Consider the following 27,947-nt stretch of genomic DNA (forward strand, 5'->3'; position numbering starts at 1 on the left):
TTTCTTGATCCTGATAAAAACAAAAAATTGTCATTTTCTGACTTAATTTCCATATTGCATTTCCGAATACAACCAAATAAACTACCTTATTGTTACTTATTTTCGCGGGGACTTAATTTCGCGAAAGTGGAGCGGGCATATTTTCGCAATTTGGCCCCAAAATACGTTTAAGACATAAGAAATACAATAAAAAAACGTTTAAAATAAATTTTCGTGGGTCTTTAATTTCACGATTTTCAAAAAATCGCGAAAATTAAGTCCCGCAAAAGAAGATAAGGTAAATAAAGTAAAACACATTAAAATGGACAGAACCAGAGAGGGGTTTTACATTGGTTTCGTTGTAAATTTATTCAAAACATCACAAACGGCACATACATACGGCCCTGATTATTCCCAGTAATATTCAGCCCGACACCTTTGATTGAATATGAAATAAATGAAATTTGCTATTGTCATTGCCTATTTAAAACACCCTATTTAATTTTTTTGAGTGGGGGTTTTTCATCTAAAATTACTTGACGTTTTTTTCTCTCTTCTTACAACTCATGCAGTTCTACCACATCTATCTTTATAGATTTGTGACTCTGATAGATTTATTCACTTGGATATAAAGGTTTTTTTTAATTATATTCAGATCACAATGGCCACTGAAAAACCATTTTATGGATGTAACTAAAAAAATTATTATAATTATTACTATCTCACATTTATTTCACACTGTCAGAAAAAAACATCTCTAGCTGCAGTAGAATTACGGTGTTAGTTAGTTAGTTTGTTCAGTTCCATTTAATCCTTATTTTATACTTAATGCTCTAACTGGGGAAAATAGCTAACAACATTCAATATAGCTCGCAACTTGCTTGGCGCGCGCGAGGAAACGCGTAGATCTCCTACGTGCGACCCCGAAGCTCGTATGCTAGCTCTAGTTCAGTGTTAACTGGATAAAAGGAAAACTGGCGAGCATCTAAGGGGGTGGGGGGTGGGGGGTAGAAAATTTTTTCTCTGCAATTTTTTTTAGTTTATGCAACTCTGCAAACTTTTTTTTGAATTCTACCTATGTTTTGTTCTAAATATCGTGTTTTCAATTTTTTTCAATGTTTTTCATATCCCCCTCCAAAAAATAATGGACTAGTTCCCCTAACACATCAATTGACCGTGCTCATACTAAGTAATTTAGCTGCTTGCTCTCTGATGTCGTCATCAAGCGCAACGAACATCTCATTTCCCAGGCGAACTTTCGGGATGCGATCTCTCTTTTCAGCGCTCCTCTTTTTCACGCCAAGCTTCTGATAAAAGGGGACAAGCTCATTTCGGCAGCCTCCAATAACTTCCTTTACCCCGAGACCGGAAGCCACTTGGACCGCGTACGCACACATACCTTTCCCCAGGCCACGGCCGCGGAACTCGGGCTTCACAACGAGGGCGGAGAGCGTGATGTTATGAATTGTGTTTGGGGAGGGCGTTTGCGATAGCTCCAGTTCTTCGGAATCTTTTTTGTTTAACAGTGACGGGTCTAAACCAGCTACTTCCATGTACTGTTGAACTGCAGGAAAAGAAAGTCCCATCTTAAGCATCTTTCGAAATTTATTTAAATCTGGTGACCTTGAAAAGGACATTTCCTTTAACACGCAGTGCGCAACAACTTGCTTTTCTCCGTTGCTTGAAGCCAAAGCGAGCAAATGGCACGGCAGGGTATCACGAGACTCCTTAAGACTTGACGTGCGCACAAAGTTGGCTTCCTCGATGCCCTCGGCGGTCAGGGGGACAGGCCATTCTGACGTCACAAGGGCGGATACCTCCTCCGTATACTGGGGCACCTCGTGAAGTTTGTAAAACTCCACATGGGAAATACCAGGAACAAAATGGCGTTTATACCATAGCCATGAGAGCGCTATGATCAAAACGCCCAAGCCAAGAGGAACACTGTGCAGTACAAGAAGAAATGCACCAACCAGCAACACGGCAGACCCCAAGAAAGCGGTATATTTACTATTTAACATTGAAACAAATATTGATGAAGAACAAGGAGGAAAAATCCTACCAGGCGTACCGGCAACTTTGATGTTGACAAGCTAGTTTTGCTTTGTTGGCTTTAACCTGGAAAGAAAAAGAAAATTCAATAGTAGACTTAGAATTTTCTAAACATTAAGGAAGTCGTCTTCACTTTCTAGCTCGTGAGTTATTTATGAGGTATGAGTCAACAAAGCATAGTTGAGTTGATTTTGGCTCTTTGAAATAAATTGAAAGCGAGTTGAAATCCTTCACCAACGGACATCACCCGTAGGGCAGACACCTCTCGTAAGTGGACAAGTAATCATGGTCCCAGCCACAGATAGGCTTTTGTACATTATGCTAGCATTTTTTCGAGCATTTTAGTGGGGCAAAAGCATTGAGCATTATTCGAGCATTTTAGTGGCATTTTCCCAGAAAATTTTTTTTTCCAGAGAAAATAAAAAAGAAATTAATTTTTTAAGAGAAAATGAAGACTAAAACTAAAAATTCAACTACAAATAGCTTTCTAGAGATAGTCAACTACTTTCTGTACTTAGTCTCGTAGATGATTTCGAGGATTATGATTTTTTTGGCTGTATTTATGAACTTGTATACGTTGTTGTTGTTACTTGCAACACTTGTACGTTTTTGTAAGTGTTAACAGTTAACACCATGTCAAAAACTTTGAAATTAATTTAAAAAAAACCGTTTGTATAATGAGCATTAACCGAGCATTTTAGTGACTTTTTTGGGGGAGACCGAGCATTTTAGTGGGAAAAATAGAGCATTAAAGTGGAGCATTTAAGTGGGGAAACAAAAGCATAATGTACAAAAGCCTAGCCACAGACAAACAATATATATTTAACCTTCCATAAGTGGGCATCGTTTTCCGTTTTTCACACATTTGTCTGTAACAGCAAATCAAAAGTCCGCGGAAAAATCTGCTGAAAACAAATTGGAAAAAACCCAACAACTCAGACATGTGTACGCGTTGCGGACCTACCTAATTAATTCGCTGCGATCGTGCGTGCGATGGTTCTGCGCGAAACAGAGCCTCGTTCCCAGCTGGGTCTTTTCTTAAGAACGAGGTTTAGATTGCATGCAGTCTGCATGAGGTCTTCAATTTACTTCAAGTCAAGAGCATTGCTCTTTTGAAGTAGACATGACACATGTTTTTTTTCAGCCGTTCCTGGAATAACCGAGACATAACTTTAACAACACGCACATTAAAAACATTAAGTTGACCAGAATTTTCCAATGCAAGGCGTCTAAAAACAAGTTAATCGTCTTCAGACAGTTATGAAAAAGCATTTAAGCGGGTCAAGGGCGACTGATTTAGCTTGCAGAGCTTTGTGTGTGGTTTGACTGGTATCAATGTGTGCTGGCTGTCAACGAAAGTTTTTTTTAGAAATTCGAAGGGCACGTGTAACACGACATCTTTTTAGAGCCCGCCTGTTGCGCGGTTCTCGACATCATCTTTTTCAATTATCTTGTTTGGGCTCGTCTCGAAAGACGAGAAGAGTCTCTGAAAAAAAAAACTTTGAAGCAAGGACGGCGCGGCTCAACTTAGATTACTGTAACAGCAAATACTCTTACAAGCTTGAACTACTGAGTACAATTTAACTTTTTTCATAAAAAGGAAAAAACACACATGAATATTGGCATTATTGCATGTTTTGTTCACGAAGCCACAAGCAGAGGTCAAGATTTAATATTTCCCAAGGCTGAAATAATTTCCTTTTAACTTGACACCTTTCAATATTGGATATCACCGAATCTGCCTTGACAACACGAAAGTAGTCTGCCTAGCAGGCGCCGTCTCGCGCCTTTTGCATTTCTCAAATGCGCGCCTAAAAAATATACAGACGCTTGCTACTCAGGCTAACACGAAAGACAAAACAAAACAAAGCATAAGATACTTGATTTTAGAATTAAAGAAAAAAGAGAGCGTTTGAACCATTTTTTTCCGTTTCACTTCCGCCAAAGTGTTCAGTTATTTCCTGCCTTGCAAAACTCAACAAAATGGCCAAACTTAGTAACAAAATGATCAGAAATAAAGCATATTTCACTTCACAAACCTCAATAAGATAAAATAACGTATTCTCCCGGCTTTCGCGCCAAAATCAAGCATCCTAAGTCATTAATTTTTGGCTCGTAAATCTTAAGATATTACTTTCAAAATTTTGCGAAAATATTGGACTTTGTTTGTGACATTTTAGAAACAAGCTTAAACACGTTAAACTTTGCGTGCGTCTGACGTCCGGCTAAATGTTAAAATAACTGGATAGTCTTACAGAATCAGTCCGAAGGAAATGAAGTTCTATATTTTAGTGTTGTCGGTACTTTCAGATGTACATAGATGTTTAGTTTAAAAAATAACAAAAAATCGTAAAATAACGAAATCTTCACGATGTCCATAATGCCCAATACAGTCTCGGCAACCGTTCACGACGCCGGGCGGAAAAAGGTTGGAAGTCAGTTTGAAAAAGTCTCGTGAGAGAGCATACGTAATATATGACTTTGAAAAACCGATAGGAAGTTTATTGCACAACTCCACAGAAAGTTTTCGCAATGAAAAACTGAAGTACGATCATAATTCGAATTAAAAACAAATCAACATAACTGAGACCAAATGAGGAAAATACCTTCAATTGACTCGTAAACAATTCCCTCATTTCCTGGATTAAAAGAAAAGTCGAGCTTGCCGTGTAATACAAGTTTTTCTTGTTTACTGAATAAACCAGTAGAGCTCATTAATTCGTGAAATGGTATATTACAACTGAAAAAATAACAATATTTTATACGACGTCAGTTATACTCTATGTTAAAGCCTTGTGAACTCAAACTAATGAAAGAAAGCAATATCTAGTAAAATATCCGAAGGGAATCTCGCGTCAAATTGGCTCACTTCCTACAAGTTCATTGCTGCATATTTCATGATTAGATTGTAATCCATTTCTATTCAAGCAACCCTCACTTCCTTATGGCTTCCTGTCATTGAAAAGCATTTACAAGAGAGAGCTAAATAGCTACAGCGAGAATAGGGAAGAGAGTGCGAATACAGCCGCCTCTCATTCGCTCCCGCTAGCGAATGAGAGGCGGCTGTATTCGCAGGCGAAGAGAGTGCTGTTTTTTATGATACCACTTTTGAACCCAAAAAGAAAATTACACTCGGAAAACGTTTTTTTTTTGTCGTTCTCCTTGGTTTCAGCCACTGTTATTAAGTCACCCCTTACCCCCCTACCCCTACCCACTTGCGTACATAGCTCGGGGCTGGGGTGGGGTGAGGGTTTGGTGAATTATTTTTTCAAAATTTTCTTCCTTCTTTCCAGACCATTCCTGACCCAGTTGAATATTTTAAATACAACACATGTATTCAAAGGTGTGCTACTCATATTGTTATTGACCTTATTAACCCAACTCAGGAAGAATATAAAGCCCAAATGGAACTCGGCAAGGAAATGGCGAGAAAAGACGAGCTGCAGGTAGAAAATAGGAAAATAAAATACTGCCCCTTAAATGTCTCTATGTACTGTTCCAATGCTTACGTAATACCAGTATTCCCCCTGGTGGGCCAAAGTTATATAATCTGGCCCTTCGCCAAAAACAGCACGGCAAAGGAAATCTTCCGAATCAGAGTAGGTCAATGCACAAGTTAATGCGGCTTTTACTTTTGCCTCTTTTTGGAATATCTCTGATGAAATAATCATATGAAGGACCTCCATTCATTTCCGGTACCGGGGCAATTGAACCCAGTCAAAACAAAGAAAAAATATCTGATGATTGAACTTTCAAGTGCCTAACATAAAAAAAAATAAATAAAAAGTATTTTTTTTAGCGCCAAAACCCACTAATTGCTCATGGCGCTTTACAATAAAAAATATTAATAAAATGATGTTAAAAAGTTAAAAACTCTAAAAATTTTAAAAACGGATATTTACAAATATAAGTTCAAATGTACCTAATAAATAATAATAATTAAAAAGCCTGTTTAAAAAGGTACGTTTTTAAATGTCTCTTAAAAATGTCAATAGAAGGACTTAATCTAAGTTCAAGTGGGATTGTGTTCCACAGCCTTGGGGCTGCCACGGCAAACGCTCTCTCTCCATATGTTTTTAATTTTGCTTTGGGGGTCGCCAGAAGGTGCTGTGTAGATGATCTTAAAAATCTCCGAGAGGTGTGATAGTAAAGTAACTCTTGCATGTAGCAAGGCGCTGCCCCATGGAGAGCTTTGTAGACTAGTAAGAGAATTTTGTAAATTATACGATAGCGGACAGGTAGCCAGTGTAGCTTCTTAAGCACAGCGGAAATATGATCGAATTTCCTAGTATGTGTAATAATTCGAGCTGCCGTATTTTGAACGGATTGTAATCTTGAAAGTAGATGCTGTGGAAGACCATATAGCAGTGAGTTGCAGTTATCCAGCTTCGAAGTAATAAAGGCAGGAACAACAGTTTTGGCACTCTCTTCATCAATGTACTTTCTAATTTTGGCTAGATTCCTTATATGGTAATGAGAAGACTTGCAGATTGATTTGATGTGTTCCTCAAGGATAACAAACACTGTAAATTCTTTCTCCTTTTCAAAAATGTCTTTGCAGGAATAGAATCAACAACGTTTCCGCAAAGAAAAATGTTTTCTTTTTATAGTGAAACTCCCAAGCGCTTCCGAAGTCTTGACCACAAGGCCCCGGGGGGGGGGGCACTCCCTATAATGGCCTATACGGGGAGGCTCCGCCCGAAAGGGGTACCTTTTTCAGGCTCCAGGTATATAAAAGGGTAGGGATTTCACGAGTTTAAGTATATGAAAGGGTATGGAAATCTGACATTTGGCTACTTAAAAGGGCTTTTAATTAAAATATTTCGAACAGACGCAATTTATGGCTGTATTATTTTAATTTATTAAGCGCTACATATAAATGACAAGAAAACGTCCTATTTTAAGTCCACGCCATGCCTCTTAGGTATATGAAAGGGGTACCTTTTTTCAGTTAAAGGTATATGAAAGGGGTACAATTTCTATCAAAAATGGTATATAAATGGGTAAGGGGTTAGAACTTGGGGCGGAGCCTCCCCGTATAAAACTTTTTTGAGTACCCCCCCCCCCCGGGCACAAGGCATTCGGCAAAAAGCATCATGCAAAGCGACTCACGAGACCGGAAATGCGTACCTCAAATTACGCCGGTGACACAGACAAAACACCGACAATTTTCTACGCGGAAAAATCACTTTCTGATCTAAAATAAAAAGAGAAAATTGAACGTTTGAATTTATCCAAAAAATCTGTCTTCTGCTCTCTCAGTCTGCATAAATAATATTTATTTTCAGAACTACAAACAAGCGTCTTATCCAGCCGGTATTTCAAGGTCACGTTTATTTACCCGCCGCAAAACCGGTTTTCGAATCTTGTTTGTCACGTCACGTCAACGACAGCCCTGCCAAGTTCATTGAACTGATTGGCTCTTTCAGGTTTCCCTTTAGCGCGAGCAAATCACATGCCGCGAAAGATCGGGGGTCAGTGAGGGGCGGTGACGAGGCGTACAACACGCAAAAGAAAAGCAATGTTTATTTACATCTCGTGGAACGGCCACCATGACTGTCGATGAATTTTTCTTGGCTTTCTAGTTGGATTTTACGAGAGATATCCGTTTTGAATAGTCAGGAAAACGATCTTCAGTCATGACCGAAGTCCAAGATCTCAATTTGACGTTTTCTGGATGTGGGTTTTTGGGAATCTATCATCTCGGAGTTGTGTCGTGTCTGAAAGAAAATGCTCCCGCGCTTTTGAAGAGAGTCAAATGTTATGGAGGGGCAAGTGCCGGTTCTTTTGCAGCGATTGCCTTACTTCTGGACTTAAATATAAGTGATAGTGCTGAATTTGTTATCAGGCTCGCCAAACGAGCGAATTCTTTGACGCTGGGACCGCTTCATCCAAGTTTTAATGTCGTCAGAACACTTCGAAGATCATTTGAAAGGATCCTGCCAGATAACGCTCATGAACTCGCGAGCGGAAGACTTCATCTCTCGTTAACAAGAGTTTCTGATCTGAAAAATGTTATCGTGTCTGAATTTCACTCCAAAGAGGATCTTGTCGAGGTGAGTTGTTGTTTCCTGAAGTTTCATATTTCAAATGATAACGATCTGCTCGCCATCGCGAAATGAAATGATGACGACGCGACGATGCTTTACATTTGTAGTAATAGACAAAAAATGTACTCCGGGCGGACGCTGTCTTTCGATGTAGTGTAAATGAAAAGTATTCTAGACGTTATTTCAATAGCTTATAAATAAAAGCAATGTAATCATTTAAGCATCTTTTTCTTCAAGGCTTAAGAGAAGTAAACACACGACCGGTCGCGTGATATTAATTAAGGTTGTAATGTACATTTATTGCGCAACGGCTTTGAAGAGAAATGGTTCTCCCTCGAGGCTTCAAACACGTGTTTGAAGCCTCGAAATTTGATATCGACGAGTCGGAAATATTTATTTCGACTTTTCTGAAGTAAAGCTGTAGAGTTTCTTTCACTCTGTGGATGTTTTTGTTTCAAATTACAGTATGCCACAACAGAAAAAGAGCGTTTGTAAACTATAGTGCATAATTTTGTTGTCAGTTTGGTTAAGCGTAAATTTGCATGTTAAATAATATATGTACTGAGAGCGTCGCGTTTTTAGAGGAATTGTTTTGACTATTGGGGCAAGTTTCCTGCTGCTAAAACGAAGATTCGAAATATTTTACTTCACTTTCCACATTTTTATGCCATCTGGTGGTCAAATCCAATCACTTGTGGAAAAGCTAAAAATCAAGGACAGTACTAGAAAATAACAAAGGCAGTTGATTTTGCAGTAAGTCAAAGTCAGTTTCAACTTGTTTGATTTTTTTTTGCATTGTTTGAATCCAGAACAGTCAACATGCTTCCAATGAAAAACAATACAAATTTTCATGTGGAGCCAAAAGGACCCGCTAAGTTACATCAGACAAGTGAGCCACACAGCATGAAATCCTGTGATGCATAATAGTAATTGGACTGAGTGGAGTACAATTCAAGGAGTAATCGGGCGACGATTTGAAATTACGAGCACGATTACTCTCTGAATTGTACGACACGAGGTCCAATTACTAATTAATCGTGTCAATAACAAAATTCGAGGTTAGGAAGTCTTTAGGAACCTTTTCTGTAAGAAAAAGTCAAAGGTAAATTCAATTGGTTGCACACAAAGTTAGAAAACAGCAAGAAAAAAACCATTCAAATTCGCGTGATTGACGCGCGGATGGCGTAGGTGTCCAATTACAGGTATCCAATTTGAAGTTGCTCAAATTGGATACCTGTAATTGGACACCCACGTGATCGCGCGCCGATTACGCGACAAATAGGCGCGTGCAGAACCAATCAAAATCGAGAATTTTGTTATAGACACGATTAATCTTAAAATAATTCGCAGTCAAAAACGTTGCTAAGTTTCACTGTCCAAATGCCGACAGGTACCTTAAGTAATGAAGAGACTGCGACATTTTGAAATTCACACTAATTAGAACTACACCACCTCCCAAGGCCAACGAGAGTTGGGAATTGTTCTAACAGCTATCAAATCTTTGGTATCAAGTGCTTTGTAAACTGCTGACATTCTCACGCTGAGTTGTATTCTGAATGCTGCGACCTGTAATGCATGGTGCCACATTAAAATTTAAGGAATTCTTTTCTACCCTTAGGGTGATTTGAGGTTCCACATTTCTTAGTATCTGTTTTCAGTATAATTCTGAAATTTGGGATGTGTGAGTGTGTTTTTGCTTTAATGAGTTCCAGACTTGGCCAAAAAAAAGATTTAATTTGATTGATTGAGTTTTCTTTTGCTATTTTGCAACATTTGGAAATGTTTTCTGCATGTGATTCATTCATAATAAAACATCAAGTTTTATCTTTCCAGCCGCTTTATAGTGATGACTTCTCCAATAAAATACCATCACGCAAATCAATCCTGAGCTTGCTTAACAAGGACTGTTGACTTTCTTTATAAAGTTAACAAACTGTATTTGTTGACAATAAATTTGACCTGTTGCATAAGTGCATTAATTTAATCTGTAGTTGCATGAATATTGGTTGTATCAATATATGATATATGGATCCCTGTTATTGGATATTATCATCTTGCTCTTGACCTCGCAGTTGGTGGAATCTTAGTTATCAAGTCTGTTGCTAAATAAAGCTAACCTTCAGATCAGTTTTTTTAGCATCAAAAAGAGGTCAGATAACTCATATTCCAGGGTATTATCAGTTTATTCTTTCTCAAGAGTTAATTTAACTTTCAGGTTCACATAATAAAAATTATTTAGAATGGGTTATGGATGAGTCTTGCTGTTATCTTAGTTTACCATTGAATGCTACAATATGAAGTGCATTAGTCTGTCAAAGCACACTTCACATGTGACACACGGCGCCCAAGGAAGAATCAAGCTTTATGCATTAGGCAACTTGAGACTATGACAATATTTATAATATAGAGTTAAGTTGCATGAAAGAACTAGAAGAGGGGATTAACTCATACCTTACAAAATTAACTGTTCTGTTTTTCTTGTCACAGGCATTAATTGCAAGCTCCTACGTTCCCTTTTACTCTGGAATCCTTCCTGCCAAATTCAGGGGAAAGGTAAATATTAAAAAAAAAAACGTTACCTAGAAATAGTATTTATTGGAGTTGTCACCCCCACCCTCTGAAGTTAACTTCTTTAATATTTTTGATAAACAAGACATAAAATCCTGGGTTTAAGATTGTGGGATTTGAAGTCACAAAAAGTGCATTGAGCACCGACTTCCGTGAGGGAGGTCTCGGGTTGGAGTCCTAGACTGGACCAACACTCAGGGTCTTAAAATAACTAAGGAGAATATGTTTACTTTGCAATGGCATCTGCAAATGGTTAGATATTCTAGTCTTCTCAGATAAGGACAATAAACCGTAGACCCCATCTCCTGCATATTCAGTGTTATGGACAGCAGGGGATGTTAAAGACTCAATGCACTTATTGTAAAGAGTAGGGCACAAAGTTACAGGTGTTGTGTTCTGGTCTTTGCCCGTTGTATTGTTGAAATGCTTGGAAATATTAGCTATGTTATAACCCAGGGAGGGTACTCTGGCTTGTAAATGACGGGGATGATCGAATGGAGGCAAAACTAAGGACCCAAAAAAATCCCTAAGTCTTCCGACATTACCCAAAAAAATCCCTGGACCAAAAATAACCCCCAAAAAAATCCCTTGTCAAATTATCCCTAAATTGCGAGGAAGGGCAATAATATAACACAAAGAAAACCATAATAAATTTAACGCTTGTGTTTGTTTATTCATCATACCATAAATACGCCAAGGCCGCGCCAAGGCACTTTAGTTTGTTTTTAATACCCAAAAAATCTCCTTTTTAAATTATATCACCCAAAAAAATACTTGCCAAATTTTCCAACCCAAAAAAATCCCGGAATCAAAAATTTCAAACCCAAAAAAATCCTTTGATCATTCCCGTCATTTACAAGCCGGAGTACCCCCCCCCCCCCCCTGGGTGTTATAAGCTACTCTACAATCCAAGGGTAAACAAAGTATTGACTTCACTTCACTTTAACTTTGACCGAGGAGGGTGATTTATTTCCCTATCCTTAAAAGCAGAGAAAGTCACAAGAAGCCATCTTTATAATATTATTAATACAAATACAAATATAAAAATATCATGAATAAATGCTGTTGTTTTTCAATTATGTTAAAAGTCATGTTGAGAGATTCATGTGTGTGAATTGTGTTTTCAGTATTATGTGGACGGAGGGATTTCTGACAATCTCCCGCAACACTTCAAAGAAGGAGAAACCATCACAGTGTCGCCGTTCAGTGGTGAAAGTGACATCTGTCCCAAGGACAGTTCATCAAACGACATCCACATTGATCTACGTAATACTAGCGTGCAGTTTACACTTCAGAACCTCTACAGGTGTTCTCGTGCGTTCTTTCCTCCTCAACCTGACGCCCTTTTTGACATGTGCAAGAACGGATACAGAGACACGCTGAGATTTTTGAAAGAGCATTGTAAGTGAATGAGAAATACTTAGAGGTTATCGCACGTGGCACAATGATATGAATTTTATTTTCGAGTGATGAAAACAATATTTTAGGAATAAGCGCAGCAAATGAGTCAAATATGTAATTTTTTTTTTTTAAAAAAAAAAAAATTTTTTTTTTTTTTTTTTTTTTTTTTATAATATTATAAAATCCTCCCCATTTTTTTTATAAGTTTTTTCCAAAAACCCCGGCCCAAAAAAAATACTGCAAATAGTTTTAAAAGAAGTGGAAAAAAATTATTTTTAAACTCTGTCACAGCCCAGGGGTAGTCTCTGTCCTTGCTCAGTGCAGCAAATTAAAACTATGCAGGTTTATTGTCTTTTTTAAAATTACAAAAATAGTAGACTTATATACCCAGGAACCTTGTCTCCTGACCCAAGATGTTTACATAGTGAAATTGTCGTCATCATCTTAGTCATTATTTACTTGCAGTCATTGATAGAATGAAACAGTGCTGTAATTGCCATGCTTTTGTTACAAGTAACAATAATTTTATTGATTTGCAACTCAGATCCCAGGTTTCTGAAGAAGGGCTCCATCAAGAGGCCATCCATGTCTCAATACCTTCCGCCATCTTGGCCAAAGTCTGGTCATGTGACTGACAGACTTCAGACCTTAAGCAGCAGCTCCACGTCAGCTTACAGTACGTGTAGTAGTGGAGAAGCAGATGTGTTTACCAGCTCCGAGAGTGATGAAGCTGAAACTGACGACTCAACAGAAGTGGAGGAGGAGGAAGGAGAATCCAGACTTACAATCAGTGAGTATCTTCTGGGTGCATTTTCTCTCTTCAGTCACAATAAGTACTGTTCTCTGCTATGTCACTGTGTTCTGCTGCAGAGAAAACGTTTATGTTCTTGTAAACAGAAAAAATAATAGACACAGTGATGTAAAAAGGACATGACCAGTTGTTTATTGGAGTCGAGAAATGAAAAGGCTTACTTACATACAGCAATAACATATTTAGTGGCTAAGCAAGGAAATGAAAAATAGTAAATTACATGGACAATTTCTTTTCCAGTTCTCCATCGTACAAGTGAAGCAGTAACAGAGGCAGAGCTCTGGTCCTGTTACTTCATCCGCAGAGTTTTCTGGGTACTGAAGCTGGCAGCAAGACCATGTGTGATTTCCCTGAGACAAATCTCACATCTTGCAAACAAGTAAGTATCAATCATGGTTATTTTCAATACCTGATTTTCCCCCTTAGAGAAATTTACTAAATTTAAATGTTCTTTTTCTGTTCTTCAGGATCCTGGAATCATTGCCCAAAGTGGAGAAGACAGGAAATGAGTATCTTGATGAGTTGTTGTCAATGATTTACATGGTCATACACACGTACCAGGACAAGCACCAAGTACAGTGCTGGTGAGTATAGCTAAAATAATACTAGAAGAAGGAGTGTCACAAAACCAAAACCAAAGTATTCACTCTGGTCAGTCACAAAAGGCTCAGGCTATCCAGTGAACTGGTCAAAACTCAAAGCAAATACATGTAGCTGCATGAAGCACAGAAAAACATGAACAAGTGAGACTGGTTTACTTCTGATTGGTCGAGAAAGTTTTGCAAGTTTTTTAAACCAATTAGTAAGCAAAGCAAAGGCAGAACCAAAGCAAATGCAATTTTTTTGAAACTTGAAAATCGCTCTTACCTGGAAAATTATATTTATCACAAGAGCTCCAAAAAACTTACCGGTATCTTTTAATGTCCACTAGGAAAACTTCAGGACAAGCCATAACTTCAGGGCCTGTACAGGAAGGTAAGACCTTCTTATATTGTGTAGTGTGGACATACTAAGACAAACCCTCAAATATTGGTTTCAACCCCGGGGGGGGGGGGGGGACTCACATATGAAAGTGATGGGGATGCTCGTCGTCTCGCTTAGGGGTGTAAATTTCGGTTTTTGGTCTCGCTTAGGGTGTTCTGGGCAAAACGCCAATATATGCCAATATTTTAAGCCATAATGGTCTCGTTTAGGGTTCCACACGAAGAAATATACAAATATAAATTCTATTCTTAGTTTTTTGGTATCTTTTAGGGGTCAAGAAAAGCTTGAGCCACACCCAGATTGGTCTCTTTTAGGGGTTCTTTTCAAATTTTCCGACGAGCATCCCCGTCCGTTTCATATAGGAGTCTCCCCCCCCCCCCCCCCGGGGTTTCAACAACCATGATTGATATCGTCCATTAGCTGTGCCAGTCTCTATCTTAGTGGTAAAACTGCAGTAAAAATTCAATTTTATTGTTGTGCCGTCATCGTCGTCGTCATCATTATTTCTTTTCGTGCCATTAGGAGAATATGGCCACAACATTGTGTTTCTAACACCATCTTGTCTGTTGCTACTGTTCTTGGTCCTCCGTCACCACTCCAGCCCACTTTTCTGTTGCGTCCACTGTCCTCCTCCAGGTCATTTCCAGGTCTTCCAACTGTCCCTTTACATTCTGGTCTCCCTAGTAACAATAGATGACCTTCTATGTATTTACAGCAATGTCTAATATCTTGCGAAACAAACTCAAGATTCCTGTTCCTTTTGCAGATGGATCAGGTGTCAGTTCAACTGATGAATCAACAAATCCAAGTGACAATGTAAATTTTGCTTCCATCCCTGAAGCAGTGGAGGAAAATGATATGCCAAGTTCAGAAACACCAACACCTTCACTAACAGCCTTGAATTCTGATGAGGACAGCGACATTGAAGTTCTCTTGGGTCATAATGTGTCAATAACTGCATCTGCAGAGAGCTTACTGCTAAGTGCAATAAGATGGGAAGATGACATGAACAAAAGTGCTTCCTTTACGAGAACAGAAGATGACAGCAATCAAAGTGTGAATAATTCTGTGGGAAGATGGGAATCAGAAGGAGGAGCATTCATAGAGGAGCCAGCCAAGTGTCGCTCAGAGAGCTTTGATGATTATGTGGTTCTAGATGGGTATGAGAGTGATGTTGACTCTGAATTGAGTGGCTTGGATGAGCTGCAGCAAAGTCTCTAACATAAACGTTGGTAGCACTGTGAATTTAATTGGATTCAGGTGAAAAAAATTTCAAGCCTGTCTTGAGCCACACCACACTTTCTTGTTTATGTTTTTTGACCAGCACAAGGACAAAAAACCCTGAATCAGAGTTTGCTTAAAATTATTTTTTTCCAATACCATAAGACCAACACCTTCAAAAATTGAATTTGTTAAATGGTAGGACTAGGGTGTACTGAGTTTGTGGTTAATGGGAAAATTTTTTTTGCCAAGAAATGGAACTCTTCTTTGGGGGATCTATAAATACATGTTACTTAGTTGCCTGGTGGCTTGAAAAATGTGTAAATTATAGAGATTATTGTTTTCAAGATAATTTTCCATCAGGTACAGTAAATTTTGTTACTGAATATTAATAATGTGACAATGAGAGAGATCATGTGGCTAGCTTTTCTGAAATGAAGAGAACATAGAAAAAGGAAAATTATCTGAGTGGATAAAATTATTCTCCAAACGAACAGGCAATACAAAGGGAGATTAAATATTTCAGAGTTTAGAGACTGAAATCAAGCCTTGAACCTTTAGAGAAGGTGAACAGGCAACATTATTTAACCATTTTTTTATTTTATGTAAAACACATGGAAAGTTTTAACTTATCCAGTTATGACAAGGCAGTTATTTACCAACTTTGGGTATGATCAACATGCAAGTTCTCAAAAGTGAAAAGGCAGATGCATGCAGGCATGCAGTTTAAATTCTACAAAAGATCTTATCACCAAGGCAAGACTGTCTTGATACAAAACCAATTCTCTCAACTTGTACTTTACAAAAATTATGTACTGAGACTAGTATGGAGAATCAATACTTTGACAGTTTAAGATCAAATTGTTTATAAATATGTACAGGTCAAAATGATGTGGCTATAGAGTGTGCGAGGCCGTGGCCGTAAAGGTTTAAGCAGTAAAACAGTAAAGAGTGTATTTTTCAAATACAGTATGTGTAGAGTTGTCAGAGAATGTGACAAGTTTAGAACACAAAATGTTTTATTTACTTGTATTCAAATTCTCTTAACTCATTGTAAAGAGTAATTTTATTGAGACCAGTATGGATAATTTTTATGTTGGCATCTTGAGAGGTGTTTGTATATAGTTCTACTGGTGTAAAATGGATGTACAGAAGTTTATGAATTATATGGATGAAAGAAAAGAGAACCAGTCAAACTATTGTATGTTAAAGTTAGTTTGGTCTTGTACAAATATATTTTAAGTAATTTTAATTTAGTGTAGATATATTGTAAAAGGATCACTTGAATTTCATTATTTGCACAATTTGCAGCAATTAAATTAATATTGCCTTGAAAATTACTATTTTTGCTGTTAGTAATAATAATATCATTTTAAATTAATGACTTATTAATTTACTAATTTATTTTGTACATAAATTAAAATAGAAGAATACCATTATTTTCATGTGATGAAAAGAAGTATGTGTGATAATGTATATAGACAATAAAAGTGATATGTATTGGAAAGCTCCTCTCACTTTACTAACTTCTCGAGGAAAACAAATTCTGTGATTCAGACTTGCATGCAAAATGTTCCAAGCCATCTTTATGATTTACTGATTTGAAAAATGCCTGGTGCAGCTGATTGTAGGGGATTCTCTAAAAGTCTGTGTGGGGGTGTGAACCATGCTTGACACAGTTATGCGATTTTTCCAACACTGTTTCAGACCTGACCGAAAATTTGATACCCTATTCTGGAGGGGACTGCCCATGGGAGTTGGATGCCTAAAAAACGTGCAATTCCACAATTGGTTTCGGCTCCATTTCAGACACATCCAGACATTTTACCAGGCTTGACGTTCTACCAAACGCGACTTAATTAAATCGCAGTTGTCAAGTGATATTTAAGAAAAATTTTCAGAAAAATAGTTTCTTTCAAGAATTCATACCAAATTGCTACTACACAAACGTCACAAACCATACCTTATTTTGGACCAAACTGGTTAAAATCTATGCCCCTATTTGAGACTGTTATCACATACGGGGCAAAATTACTGAATGCTGATTGGCTGAGACAGAGGGCATTTTCTCTTAATCACGGGGGCACTTTTGGTAATCAAAAGGACATGATTTCTTGACCCTGATTGGCTGAGCGCACGGCGCCTGCAATGAGTTGGTTTCCCGCCTGAAACGAGTTTTGAAAAAAAAAAGCTCAGAAACGCAACGCTTCTGAGTTTGATATAAATGCGGTTATTTCATCAAATCATACCCTTTTGCACAGCACAAATAATTACAAATTCATAACTTCAAAAAAAATACGTCTCCTTATCTCGATTTGCGGGTATAGCGCAAATCTAGGAAGTACTGGAGGGGGGAGGTACTTTAAAGGACTAGCCTGCGTTCCAGTATAAAAGGTCATGCATTGAACAGAATAATTCCCGGGCCGGGAAATCCGTGCAACATCGTCAACAGCAATACCTAAATTTTTGTCTTCCGCTTCGATAATTCGGTTGATAGATCGGAAGTTCGAAAGATCGGAGGCCTGAAGTTGGATCAGCTGTTTGAAGTTCGATTGCCAAAATGGCGCGATGCGCGCGAAACGTGAAGGTCGCTGAAGGTGACTTCCGGTCACATGGACAAACATGATGTCACAATCGGCTGATTTGATCCGTGACGATAAAACGGATTTTTTTCCCTCTACCTTCAATTAAATTTTATAAACTGGCAAAAGACATCTGCTTTTCAGACATGGAGGATATTCAAGATTTGAATCTCACTTTTTCTGGCTGTGGATTCTTGGGAATCTACCATATCGGCGTGATGTCTTGCCTCAAACAAAACGCGACCGGCTTTTTACGACGAGTCAAATGTTTTGGCGGAGCGAGCGCAGGTGCTTTCGCCGCTGTCGGTTTGGTCGTAGATTTAGATATCAGCGAAGTTGCTGAATCGGTTATAAGACTCGCAAAAAGAGCAAAGTCTCTTTCATTAGGACCGCTACATCCAAGATTTCAGATCGTAAAAACTGTGCGGAGAGCTTTTGAAAAAATGCTTCCAGAGAACGCACATGAACTCGCTAGTGGAAGACTGCACATTTCATTGACTCATGTTCCGGATTGCCAAAATGTCATCATATCCGAATTCTACTCCAAAGAAGATCTTATTGAGGTAGGCCGAGTTTGATTTCATTACCTGTATAAGAAATAAATTCATACTCGCATTTATAAGCTCAGTTAAACTTTAGCCACATAATAACTTATTAACTACGCCAAAAAAAATGAAAATTGTCCTTTTCAGTCGCACAAAATTATTTTGATTTTTTTTTTGACCAAGAAGATAGATCGTTCAAATGTATATGTATTTTTTTTAAAATTTGGGCCGTGTAAAATTTCCAGCTCTCTAATTATTGCGGCAAGGGGACGGGGTACACTTTTATACAAACGTCTCCAAACGTCCTGAAGTTTGTTTTGGCTTCCAAATTATTTTTAACGACGCTATTTAAAGATTTATGGCTTGCAATTACTGTATTAGAAGTGCTGATCAATTATTTATCATGAGCAGACTTAGGCCAGGCGAATAATCAAAACAATCGACTACTCTTGTGTCATAGCCCTCCCTGGGAGGAAGGAGCAGGAAAGGGGGAGGGGGGGGGGGAGTGCAGGTTCCTTGCATGCTGTGTTGGAGGTGTGGGCTGGTAGGGGGTAATAGGAACGCGGGGCTTACAAAAACAACCAGGGACTTGAGGTCGGCACACACAAGGGGATTAGTCGCAGGGACTTGTTGTAGTGACTAGTAGCACACATGCGACTTGTAGTAGGGTTAAGTCCCCTGTAGTGTCGCAGGGACCAACCACTTGTCGCACAAACAGTACACACGTAGAGACAAGCAAGATTTCATGGGAGTAGTCTCTGGGACTAGTTCCATGAAATCAAACTGGCAAACAAGTTTGAATTCGTAGGACTAGTTGCAGGGACCAAAATTTGTCACTGTGACTAGATTTTTTGACGAAAATGGGTAGTCAGTCACACAAAGGGCGTTAATCCCCAGAACTAGTCACAGGGACTATTTCCCTTGTGTGTGCCAGCCTTTACCCAGTGGATAAGATGCTGCCCTTTCTTTGAATAATCTGGGCCAGTACTAACAGGTAGACATCCCTGAAAGGCACGCATTTTTTCAGTAGTCTTGTTTGCAACTAAACTCTCTTTAAGATGGACACCTCCCTAAGGCAGATGCCTGGAAGCTAGTCCCTAGGATGTCTGCCTCAAGGAATGTTCACTTTAATCTTGTTATTAATTAATAATATATTAATTTTTTGAATTATACAGGCATTAGTAGCAAGTTCTTATGTACCATTTTATTCTGGAATCTTCCCAGCAGTGTTCAGGGGAAAGGTAAAGAACTTTATGTGTTTTTTGGTAACTTAACTCTCCTTTAGTTAGGCACCTCTATGTTGGACAGCTAGAACTGATCCCATGAAAGGTGTCAACCTCAGAGAGAGTTCACTCATGATCAGTGGAAACTGATCATAACTCAGTAGACTGCTCACAGCATCATTATTTTTCAATGCAAAAAAAAACGTGAGAGACAGTGAGCGAAGCGAGCATGAGTGCAAAGCATGACCAGCCCTCCAAGTTTATTTTTTTCCTTAGTGGCCATTTGGCCACCGACTGCTCAGGTTTGGTTGCCAGGAAAAATTTTTAGTCGCTAAATTAAGCTCACGCTTTCAATCCTTCTTCTCAATTTTAGTCGCCAGGCTGGCGACTTTGGTTCCAATTTAGTCGCCATGGCGACTAAAATGATCTTAACTTGGAGGGTTGATGACGGGGTGGGGGCAGAGAGTGAGCAAAAGAGTGAAATCTTTTTTTCTCGCTCCCTGCCCCCTCACCCCCTTGTGGTTCTTGTTTTGCGCTGGCATCTGCAGTTCTCTCTTGATTCTTTTTCCACGTTTAATGATCAAAGAAGAATAGGGTACCAAAAAATATGAGAAAATAGAGGGCTGTGAACAGCTGTCTAAGAACATCGTGGAAACATAATATTAAATATTATTTTAAAAAAAAATGGAAAGTGTTCCTTTAATATTGTTTCCGTAAAGTTGGTATGGCTTGGGAGAAAATGAAAGAGCAGTGGAAGCGCTTGCCTCTATAGCTAATTGTTCTCACAATTATTCACTTGTGTTATTGTGCTGTTCCAGAAAATATCCATACCCACCCATAGAAGGTCATTGGAAATTCCAAGAGGGTGAGGGCTCTCAAAAGCCAAAATTTTTAGAGGAAAGAATGGGGCTTAACTGGAATTTCCAGAAGGGTGAGGGGATTTAAACTAAAAAAACCTTCTATGGGAGGGGTATGAATATTTTCTGGAATAACACATTATACATGTAACTATAGAAACCAAATTATTTACTTTGAACTATGTACATTTCTTCTTATTGTCATATGTTTTGCCTTTCTCAGTACTACGTAGACGGAGGGATTTCTGACAACCTCCCTCAGCACTTCAAAGAAGGTGAAACCATCACAGTGTCGCCGTTCAGTGGTGAACATGACATTTGTCCAAAGGATGTTTCATCAAATGATGTTCATATTGAACTACGGAACACTAGCATCCAGATAAACTGTAATAACTTGCAAAGATTGGCAAGTGCCTTGTTTCCTACTGATGAAACAGGGTTGAGTGATATCTGCAGGCAGGGATACAGGGACACCCTGAGATTTTTAAAGGAGCACTGTAAGTTTTATTCAGATGGCATGTTTGACAGTATCGTATCACAGTATTATCAGTTTAAAGGGGCTATGTCATGCAATTTTAGGCAATTTCGGCACTGACCAACTGGTCATAGAATTAACTGAAATATCACAATAATGCCTTTAAACCGTAGAAGAACTCAAAAGAAACAGAGAAAGACCAAAAACGGGCATGGATGGGCAAAATTTGAGAAGATTAAAACGGATTCCATTGGAGACTTGAAAAAATGTCGCCCCAGCTTTTTCAAGTTTATCTCAATTTGTATGAATGTGTCATTCACAATGCTTAAAATCGTCCTTGTTTGTAACATGGCTGTGAATTTGCCAATAAAAAGACTTTCGCTCTATCAATTTGAAGTTTAGCAATTTTAATTAACGAAAATAAATAGAATTACCTAAAATACCGTGACCTAGCCCCTTTAAGAAAGCTCGCTGAGATCTCCAGGCAGTATATATTTTACTTATTGAACAGATGTAAAAAAAAATTAATAGGTAGGTGTTACACAAAAAAAAAATTAAAAAGATCATGATGGCCACTGTTGGTTAAGTGAATTGGACTCTAAACCAAAGAACTCTAAGTTCAAGTCTGACTTGATCTCTGTGTAGTGTTCTAATGTGCAACAAACTTTTCTCTAGCAGTTTGTCTCTCTTCCCAGAAGTAAAGATGGGTACTAGTACTAGCAAGTGGTTAGTTCAAGGGTAACATGTCAAAATTCTGGGTGTAGTCGCAAAACTTTAAATGCTGAGGAAACTTCATTAGATAATGTAATTGACTTAGGAGGTGATACTGGGCCACCAACTGGCCAGAAATGCAGACTAACTTTCATTAGATAACAGTTTTATTTTTATTGATAAACAAGGACCAATTTTTTGTTTTTCAGATCCTGAAACGCTAACACAGGGGTCTCCGAGAACAGCTTCCATGTCTTTAGATCTTCCACCATCCCACAGTAACCCACCTGCTTCCTGCCAAGAAACATTAAGCTCCAGTCGCAAAACAAGCTGCAGTTCAGAAATTTTATCAAACAGCTCGTTCTGTAGCTGCAGTGAGATTGAAGTTTTCTCTGGATCAGAAAGTGAAAAGGATGAGACTGAAGTGGAGGAAGGGGAATCAAAACTTTCCATGTGTGAGTCACAATGAAATTTTAAAAATAAATGAAAATTAATTCAAATTATAATATTGTCATTTTATTATACCGGTATATTTACATTATGGTCATAAATCTGAAGTTGGCGGCTCTTGAATAAGGTACAGTTAAGGTTTGGCCCCAGTCGTTCAAAGGGTGGATAAGGCTATCCACCGGATAAATCACTATCCAGTAAATAGTGAAGAAGGTTTGGTATGACAGTTATCCAGTGGATAGCCTTATCCTAATTACTGTTGCCTTTGCCTCCCCTACTCACTTCAAAATATATAAATTGCTACTGAATCAAACTGAGGGGTAAACAGAATTTGCAAGAAAAATCGAACATGATTATAGCAATTGGCAAGAGGAAACAAAAGCAGATAAATGAAAAATCAGTTAAACTTTTGAACCATAAAGTTTGGTATATTTCAATATTTTTTTCTGTTGATGAACCGGTAATTCATTTCAAACGCAATGCTTAGATTCGTCAGCTTATTTTCTATTGTTTTTTCTCTAGGTTTGTTGCCCAAATTCCAATCATTTTGCCTGAGAAAATTTTGCCCTGGGGGGAGGGGCTGCAGCCCCCTCTCCTCTCCCCCCACCTTGTACACCTGTGTAATTTAATAATAATCATCATTCCCTGTCTTTTCACTTGCAGTACTCCACCAGGCCAGTCAAGCTGCGACAGAAGCAGAGCTTTGGTCATGCTTCCTAGTGCGAAGATCAAAATATTTCTTGAAAGTTTTTGCACAGCCATGTGTCATTACTATCAATCAAGTCGTGGTCATGCTCAAAATGTGAGTTACCGGTAGAAAACATTTCTTACATTTCCAAGAGTTACAAATTTATGTGGGACTTTGACTTGTTAAAATAAAAACAAAATTAATTCATGTTAAGGTAAAGGTTAAGTCTGCGATAGAGCCTAGTGGCCCACCAGGCCAGAGCTTTTCCTAGTTTCAGTAGTATATGAAGGGGCTAGGAGTACTTTAACTCCCTCCTGGATGGGATGCTAGTCTATCACAGGGTCACCCCCCAGCATTATTTCGTCAGTACCCATTTATACATCTGGGTGGAAAAAGGCACAGTGAGAGTGAAGTGTCTTGCTCATTGCCTTGGCCAGGGCTTAAAAGCCGGACTGCCCAATCTCAAGTCTAGTGTGCTAACCATTAGCCCACTTTAGTGCCTCCCAAATTAGGACAAAGTGGAGGGTTTTGCATAATGTGAATTATTTTTTATTTATTTAAATTCAACCCTCCAAGTTTACTTTTTGCCTAAGTGGCCATTTGGCCACCAACTACTCAAGTTTTGGTCGCCAGTGAAAAATTTTAGTCACCAAATTAAGCTGATGCCTTCAATCATTCCTCTCAATTTTAGTCGCCAGGCTGGCGACCTTGGTTCAAATTTAGTCGCCAGCTCCAAAATTTTAGTCGCCATGGCGACTAAAATGGTCTTAACTTGGAGAGTTGAAATTATTTTGTCTTTCTTTTAAAAATTAATACAGAGTAAGCTTATAAGATTTTGTGTGTGCGTGTGAGGGGGGGGGGGGGGCTGGGCAGTGAGCCCAGCCTGGTTGGAGTATAAGTTTCAGCTGTGAGGTCCACAAAATGAGATGTGACACTTAAAGATGGTTATGCTATGCTACATTTTAATAAATAAACTAAACAATTTTGCTTACTTCGATTTTAGATTTTTGGAATTGCTGACCAAAGTTGAAAAGACAGGAAACAAGTATTTTGATGAGCTGCTGTCAGTCATCACCACAATGTTCCACACTTATGAAGATAGGCACCAAGTATCCATACAAACATGGTGTGCCGTCAGCCTGTTTCCCTTTAATACCCAAGGGTGATGAATAACTAAATTTCCTTTGCCTTCTTACTACAGTATATTGTAGTACAGAAAGGTTACAAGAGTCAAGATATTTAAACAAAGTTATGTAAAGTTTAAACTAGAGAACCGGGAAGATATCTTGGTTTGTTAAAAATTATCCAACATAATATTCAAAGAATATAACTGCAATCCAGTAATGAGAGTTTTGAAACTTTGTAAAACCAAGCTCTTTTTCTAAGAAAGTGACAAAATAAAAATTTTAAAAAAAGCCTTTTAAAAAACTTTAACTTCTTGTACCTGTAACCAAGTAACTGGAAAAATACTGCAGGCTTATTAATAATGTCTTATATGCATTTTTAGTATTAATAATGCATTAACCTACTTGGTTCTTATTTTTACTAGGAAATCTGGATTACAGGTTACAGAGATTCCCAGGGGAGGTAAGTAAACATACATTCTGTAACTGTGATTTGGGAAGTTAATCCTTTAAGTTGATCCTTGGTAAATGTGTTAAGTTTTCCATTCCACATTTCAATGTTAAACTATCATAAGAAAACTTTCAAATAAGTCCTCGTTGGACAAGGGGAGGTTTCAAACTATGTAGTGTTTGTATCTGTTGGAGACCATATGCTAAGTAGAGGTAGCTAGGGGTCACAAAGTAATAATAATAATAATAATAATAATAATAATAATAATAATAATAATAATAATAATAGTAATAGTAATAATGATAATAAATATGCATTTATATCGCGCAAATTCAACAAAAGTTTTCAAATGCGTGTTACAAATATAAATTAAAAGGTAGATAAAAAATAGATAAAATAAAAGATGGATTAAAAATTAAAAATATATTATATGACTGTACACTAATAAAAAGCTTGTTTAAAAAGATATGTCTTCAGAGCTCGCTTAAAATGATCAATGGAAGTGATTCTCCTTATTTCTACGGTAGCTGGTTCCATAGTTTAGGCGCAGCCGCCGGAAAAGCCCTGTCACCGAGGGTAGATAGAGTCTTTACAACAGGTGGTGACAAAAGCAGTTTGACATAATTTGATCTCAGGCCATAGTTCGATTCTGACTTGACAGATATAAGAACAGAAATGTATTTAGGGACAAATCCATGGATCGTTTTAAAAGTAATTAAAATAACCTTAAACCTTAGTAGAGGTTTAACTTTAAATAAATTCAATGCATTCCTGAAGAAAAATAATTTTTATATTTTTTCACAGCTGCTGCATCATTGCTTACTTTATCTGAGTGGACAAAAAACATGAGCGATGATTCTAGAAGCTGCAAATGCCGTTGTAACGCTGAAGGTCTGGCTACTTCTTGTGATAGAGAATGCAGCATGGCACATGCCGGAAGTAATGCATGTACCGTCAACATGGATGCAGGCAGCAGCGATGATACCTGCAAGTTTATCTTCAATGCCAATGCTTTGTGCAGGGAATTGCAAGAATGCCTTTCGGAAACCATGGTTATGATGGAACGTCATGTTGGTGACAGTTATGCAGGAAAGGAATCCGACAATACACAGGATGAAAGCAACAATAACTCATCTGTTATAGTTTAAGGGATGTGGGTGGGTCTAGTTGCAGCTCAGAGCATGGTTGCCGATGAGTGAAGCAATGCTCTTAAATAAGGCCCTTTTCTCCCTTTATTTCTACAAATTAAGTTATTTGGTGGGAAAACTTCAAGCTGATGTTAGGGGCTGGATTACCCTTACTAATGATATGTAGCTTTAAATTTGTATAGACATCTTTGTGTAATAAATTAAATTCTTTATTGATAAAGGAAACTAAAAAGAGCGGTACATGAGACAAAGATGTGTGACTTATCAAAAAGATTTTTAAATTGTTTAATTAGAATAATTATTAATATCTTTTCTATATTATACAGTATATGGTACATTATTGTTCCCTAAAAGTTTATGTGTGTTGCATTGTACACAGTTATTAAATAATTTTCTATTTCAGAAACAATACATGGAATTATACTATTAATTTCTAACCGTCCAAAAGTGTGAAAATTAATATTAGAATTGTGTGACTTTATTACAACCAATTTAAGCATATTTTTGCTCCTTATTCAGGTTTACAATTGTAAATATCAAATTAAAACTAAATTTTTCAAAGAATGAATCTATTTGATATATAAGAAATTATTTATAAATATTGGTATAATCGATATACATGGTTTCAGCACTGTTATTAATATATGCCTCCAGAGTTGATCACAGAATATTATTTTTCCTTATGACATCAATCATATAGATCACAAGAAAAAAAGATATTAGGGGAGAAGAAATGTATATAAACACAAGTGAAGGAACATTTGAATGTTGACATTTAAACAACAGTTACTACTTAAAATATCCTTAACTTAGAGTTAAACAGTTTTCAGGATGAAATGACAGCAATGCCATGGAAGATGTTAAGATTTACAATATTAAGAAGGGCAAGATCTACTTTTCACAATGCTTGCAGGAGTCGACTATTAGTTACTTATCTATTAACTTATTTATTAAGTGTTCAAAATGAACAGTCCTAATATTGAACCTTAATGTCATATTCTGTAATAGCAACTTCCAGCTTGAAAAAATTTTTATATATTTTTTTTTTTTTTCTCTTTTTTTTTTTTTCTCTCAAAATATATATTTTTTTTTTTAAAAAAATTTTTTCTCAAAATTTATTTATATCACGTCTTTTGTTATTAACCTCCAGGAATGATGTATCATTCAGCTGGAAAACTATACCTGGTTGGGTGCTCAGTGTCATTTGTGGCAGAATAAAACTTGAAGTTGTTTTGAAAATAGTGGTATGAATTTTGCTTCAAGGTTGTGGGGTGTGTATCATATCTGTAGGCCCCTCCTATGAGGAGAGGCGGGTTTCTTTTACAGGTCACATTCCACAGGTCACAAGCACAGGTCACTGTGCTACTGACATATTAACAGGCTAAACATAGCGTTCTATTCCTAGAACACTTGTTGGATAGCTGTTTAGGGCTGGGAGACTGTGTTTAGGTTGTTTATATATCAGCAACATATGTATACAGTGACCTGTGCTTGTGACCTGTGGAATGTGACCTGTAAAAGAAACCTGTCTCTCCTATGATGCACTGTCAATGTTAAGCTGACATGTAGAGGGTGGCATAGGTGTGTTACAAAAAGTATTTTCGATAGGGTGGGGGGAATCATAAAAGAGAGAGGACTCTTGTAGACCTTTCCTATGTCAAAAATGCCATTTAATCTGTTCCATTTTAGTCTCAAAGAAAACTCAAGGAGAAATCTATTTGTCAAGCGTGTCACTGTTACAAGATCTTTAACTTGGCATTCCCCCTCCCAACAGGGGCTACAGGGCTTTTGAGGGGCTCAGTCCCCGCCCACATTTTAGTGCTGAAATTATTGTTAGTGCAGCATAAAATTGGTTTATCAGGATATTCAGTCTAGTGATCTTTTCACAAATTGTTGCATCAGCATCAATTTTTAATACCCCGCACTGGCTGTTGATAAGTTGAAACTTTCATGTGTTTAAATAAAATGTCATTCCCTGTTCTAGGAATTTTCTCTAAAATGGATACACCATTCTAGATCAGGAGTCCCAAAATCACAACCCTGTTGGGTGGCACATACCCATATAGGTATTTTAGGGAAGTAGCCCTCCCCCCCCCCCCCCCCCAGCACATCCCTCCTGATCTTCTGTAAGATGTTTTAGTACATTTCACCCACCTGTCTACCCAGCCATTACAATGTGGGGTATTTCAATTATTTTATAACATTATAGACACGCTGTATGTAAAGGGGTCTATGTGGCTGTAGTCCTTTGCACGCGTTGCGGGCTTATATACATTCGCACAGACGCGTACGATCCATGGGATCCAAGTAGCTAAAAGGTCTGTAATATTTTTCTACAAAAACATGCAGTATTAAAATAGCTATTGTCTTACAATGCAAGCCTTAGCATATTGTTTACGAAATACCTGCAAGTTTTGATCGCAGTGATAAGATGTATGCATTCAGCTCCGGCCCAGAGCTTCCTGTGATCGTTCACGATTCCTCCCTTTGCGTTCGTCTTTCTGCAAACGTGACTTTTTGGAATATACAGAATCGAACCTAAAGATCAAAATAACAGGCATAAATTTCCTCTGCTAAAAACGACTACATGTACCCAGAAATATCTACGCTGTGGGATTAGGGTTCGG

The 27,947-nt window shown here is 37.9% G+C and overlaps 3 protein-coding genes across 4 annotated transcripts; 2 read left to right on the forward strand and 1 right to left on the reverse strand.

Moving 5' to 3' along the window:
• Window positions 1-1,035: 1,035 nt before the first annotated feature.
• On the reverse strand, window positions 1,036-27,839 carry LOC144631836 (uncharacterized). The gene is made up of 3 exons (XM_078490411.1): window positions 27,726-27,839; window positions 10,533-10,614; window positions 1,036-2,097 (listed from the first exon to the last, which is right to left on the reverse strand). The coding sequence occupies exon 3, from the start codon at window positions 1,998-2,000 to the stop codon at window positions 1,146-1,148; it is 855 nt and encodes a 284-aa protein (XP_078346537.1). The 5' UTR covers window positions 2,001-2,097; window positions 10,533-10,614; window positions 27,726-27,839; the 3' UTR covers window positions 1,036-1,145.
• LOC144631764 (uncharacterized) lies at window positions 7,514-15,248 on the forward strand. The gene is made up of 8 exons (XM_078490318.1): window positions 7,514-8,087; window positions 10,569-10,634; window positions 11,777-12,050; window positions 12,595-12,840; window positions 13,102-13,240; window positions 13,329-13,445; window positions 13,793-13,836; window positions 14,612-15,248. The coding sequence occupies exons 1-8, from the start codon at window positions 7,671-7,673 to the stop codon at window positions 15,064-15,066; spliced, it is 1,758 nt and encodes a 585-aa protein (XP_078346444.1). The 5' UTR covers window positions 7,514-7,670; the 3' UTR covers window positions 15,067-15,248.
• LOC144632658 (omega-hydroxyceramide transacylase-like) lies at window positions 17,520-26,310 on the forward strand. 2 transcript variants are annotated; one of them, XM_078491341.1, is made up of 8 exons: window positions 17,520-18,211; window positions 19,369-19,434; window positions 20,497-20,770; window positions 21,669-21,914; window positions 22,573-22,711; window positions 23,601-23,759; window positions 24,147-24,184; window positions 24,977-26,310. In XM_078491341.1, exons 1-8 carry the CDS (start codon window positions 17,795-17,797, stop codon window positions 25,318-25,320), a joined length of 1,683 nt encoding a protein of 560 aa, XP_078347467.1. In that variant the 5' UTR covers window positions 17,520-17,794; the 3' UTR covers window positions 25,321-26,310. The 2 variants fall into 2 exon arrangements, with proteins under 2 accessions (XP_078347467.1, XP_078347468.1); XM_078491342.1 differs by having other exon boundaries at window positions 17,521-18,211; window positions 23,601-23,723.
• Window positions 27,840-27,947: the final 108 nt, after the last annotated feature.

Source organism: Oculina patagonica, chromosome 12 (genome assembly GCF_052425735.1).
Source record: "Oculina patagonica isolate OP01 chromosome 12, crgOcupat, whole genome shotgun sequence".
In the NCBI taxonomy this organism is placed as follows: Eukaryota; Metazoa; Cnidaria; class Anthozoa; order Scleractinia; family Oculinidae; genus Oculina; species Oculina patagonica.

What these genes read in the sequence shown, in the direction of transcription:
- LOC144631836 (XM_078490411.1), bottom strand. Translation starts at nt 2,000, where the DNA reads ATGTTAAATAGTAAATATACCGCTTTCTTGGGGTCTGCCGTGTTGCTG.
- LOC144631764 (XM_078490318.1), top strand. Translation starts at nt 7,671, where the DNA reads ATGACCGAAGTCCAAGATCTCAATTTGACGTTTTCTGGATGTGGGTTT. An exon ending in ATCTCACATCTTGCAAACAA is followed by an intron (nt 13,241 to 13,328) that starts GTAAGTATCAAT and finishes TCTGTTCTTCAG; the next exon opens with GATCCTGGAATCATTGCCCA. An exon ending in TTCAGGGCCTGTACAGGAAG is followed by an intron (nt 13,837 to 14,611) that starts GTAAGACCTTCT and finishes TTCCTTTTGCAG; the next exon opens with ATGGATCAGGTGTCAGTTCA.
- LOC144632658 (XM_078491341.1), top strand. Translation starts at nt 17,795, where the DNA reads ATGGAGGATATTCAAGATTTGAATCTCACTTTTTCTGGCTGTGGATTC. An exon ending in CCAAAGAAGATCTTATTGAG is followed by an intron (nt 18,212 to 19,368) that starts GTAGGCCGAGTT and finishes TGAATTATACAG; the next exon opens with GCATTAGTAGCAAGTTCTTA. An exon ending in GTCGTGGTCATGCTCAAAAT is followed by an intron (nt 22,712 to 23,600) that starts GTGAGTTACCGG and finishes CTTCGATTTTAG; the next exon opens with ATTTTTGGAATTGCTGACCA.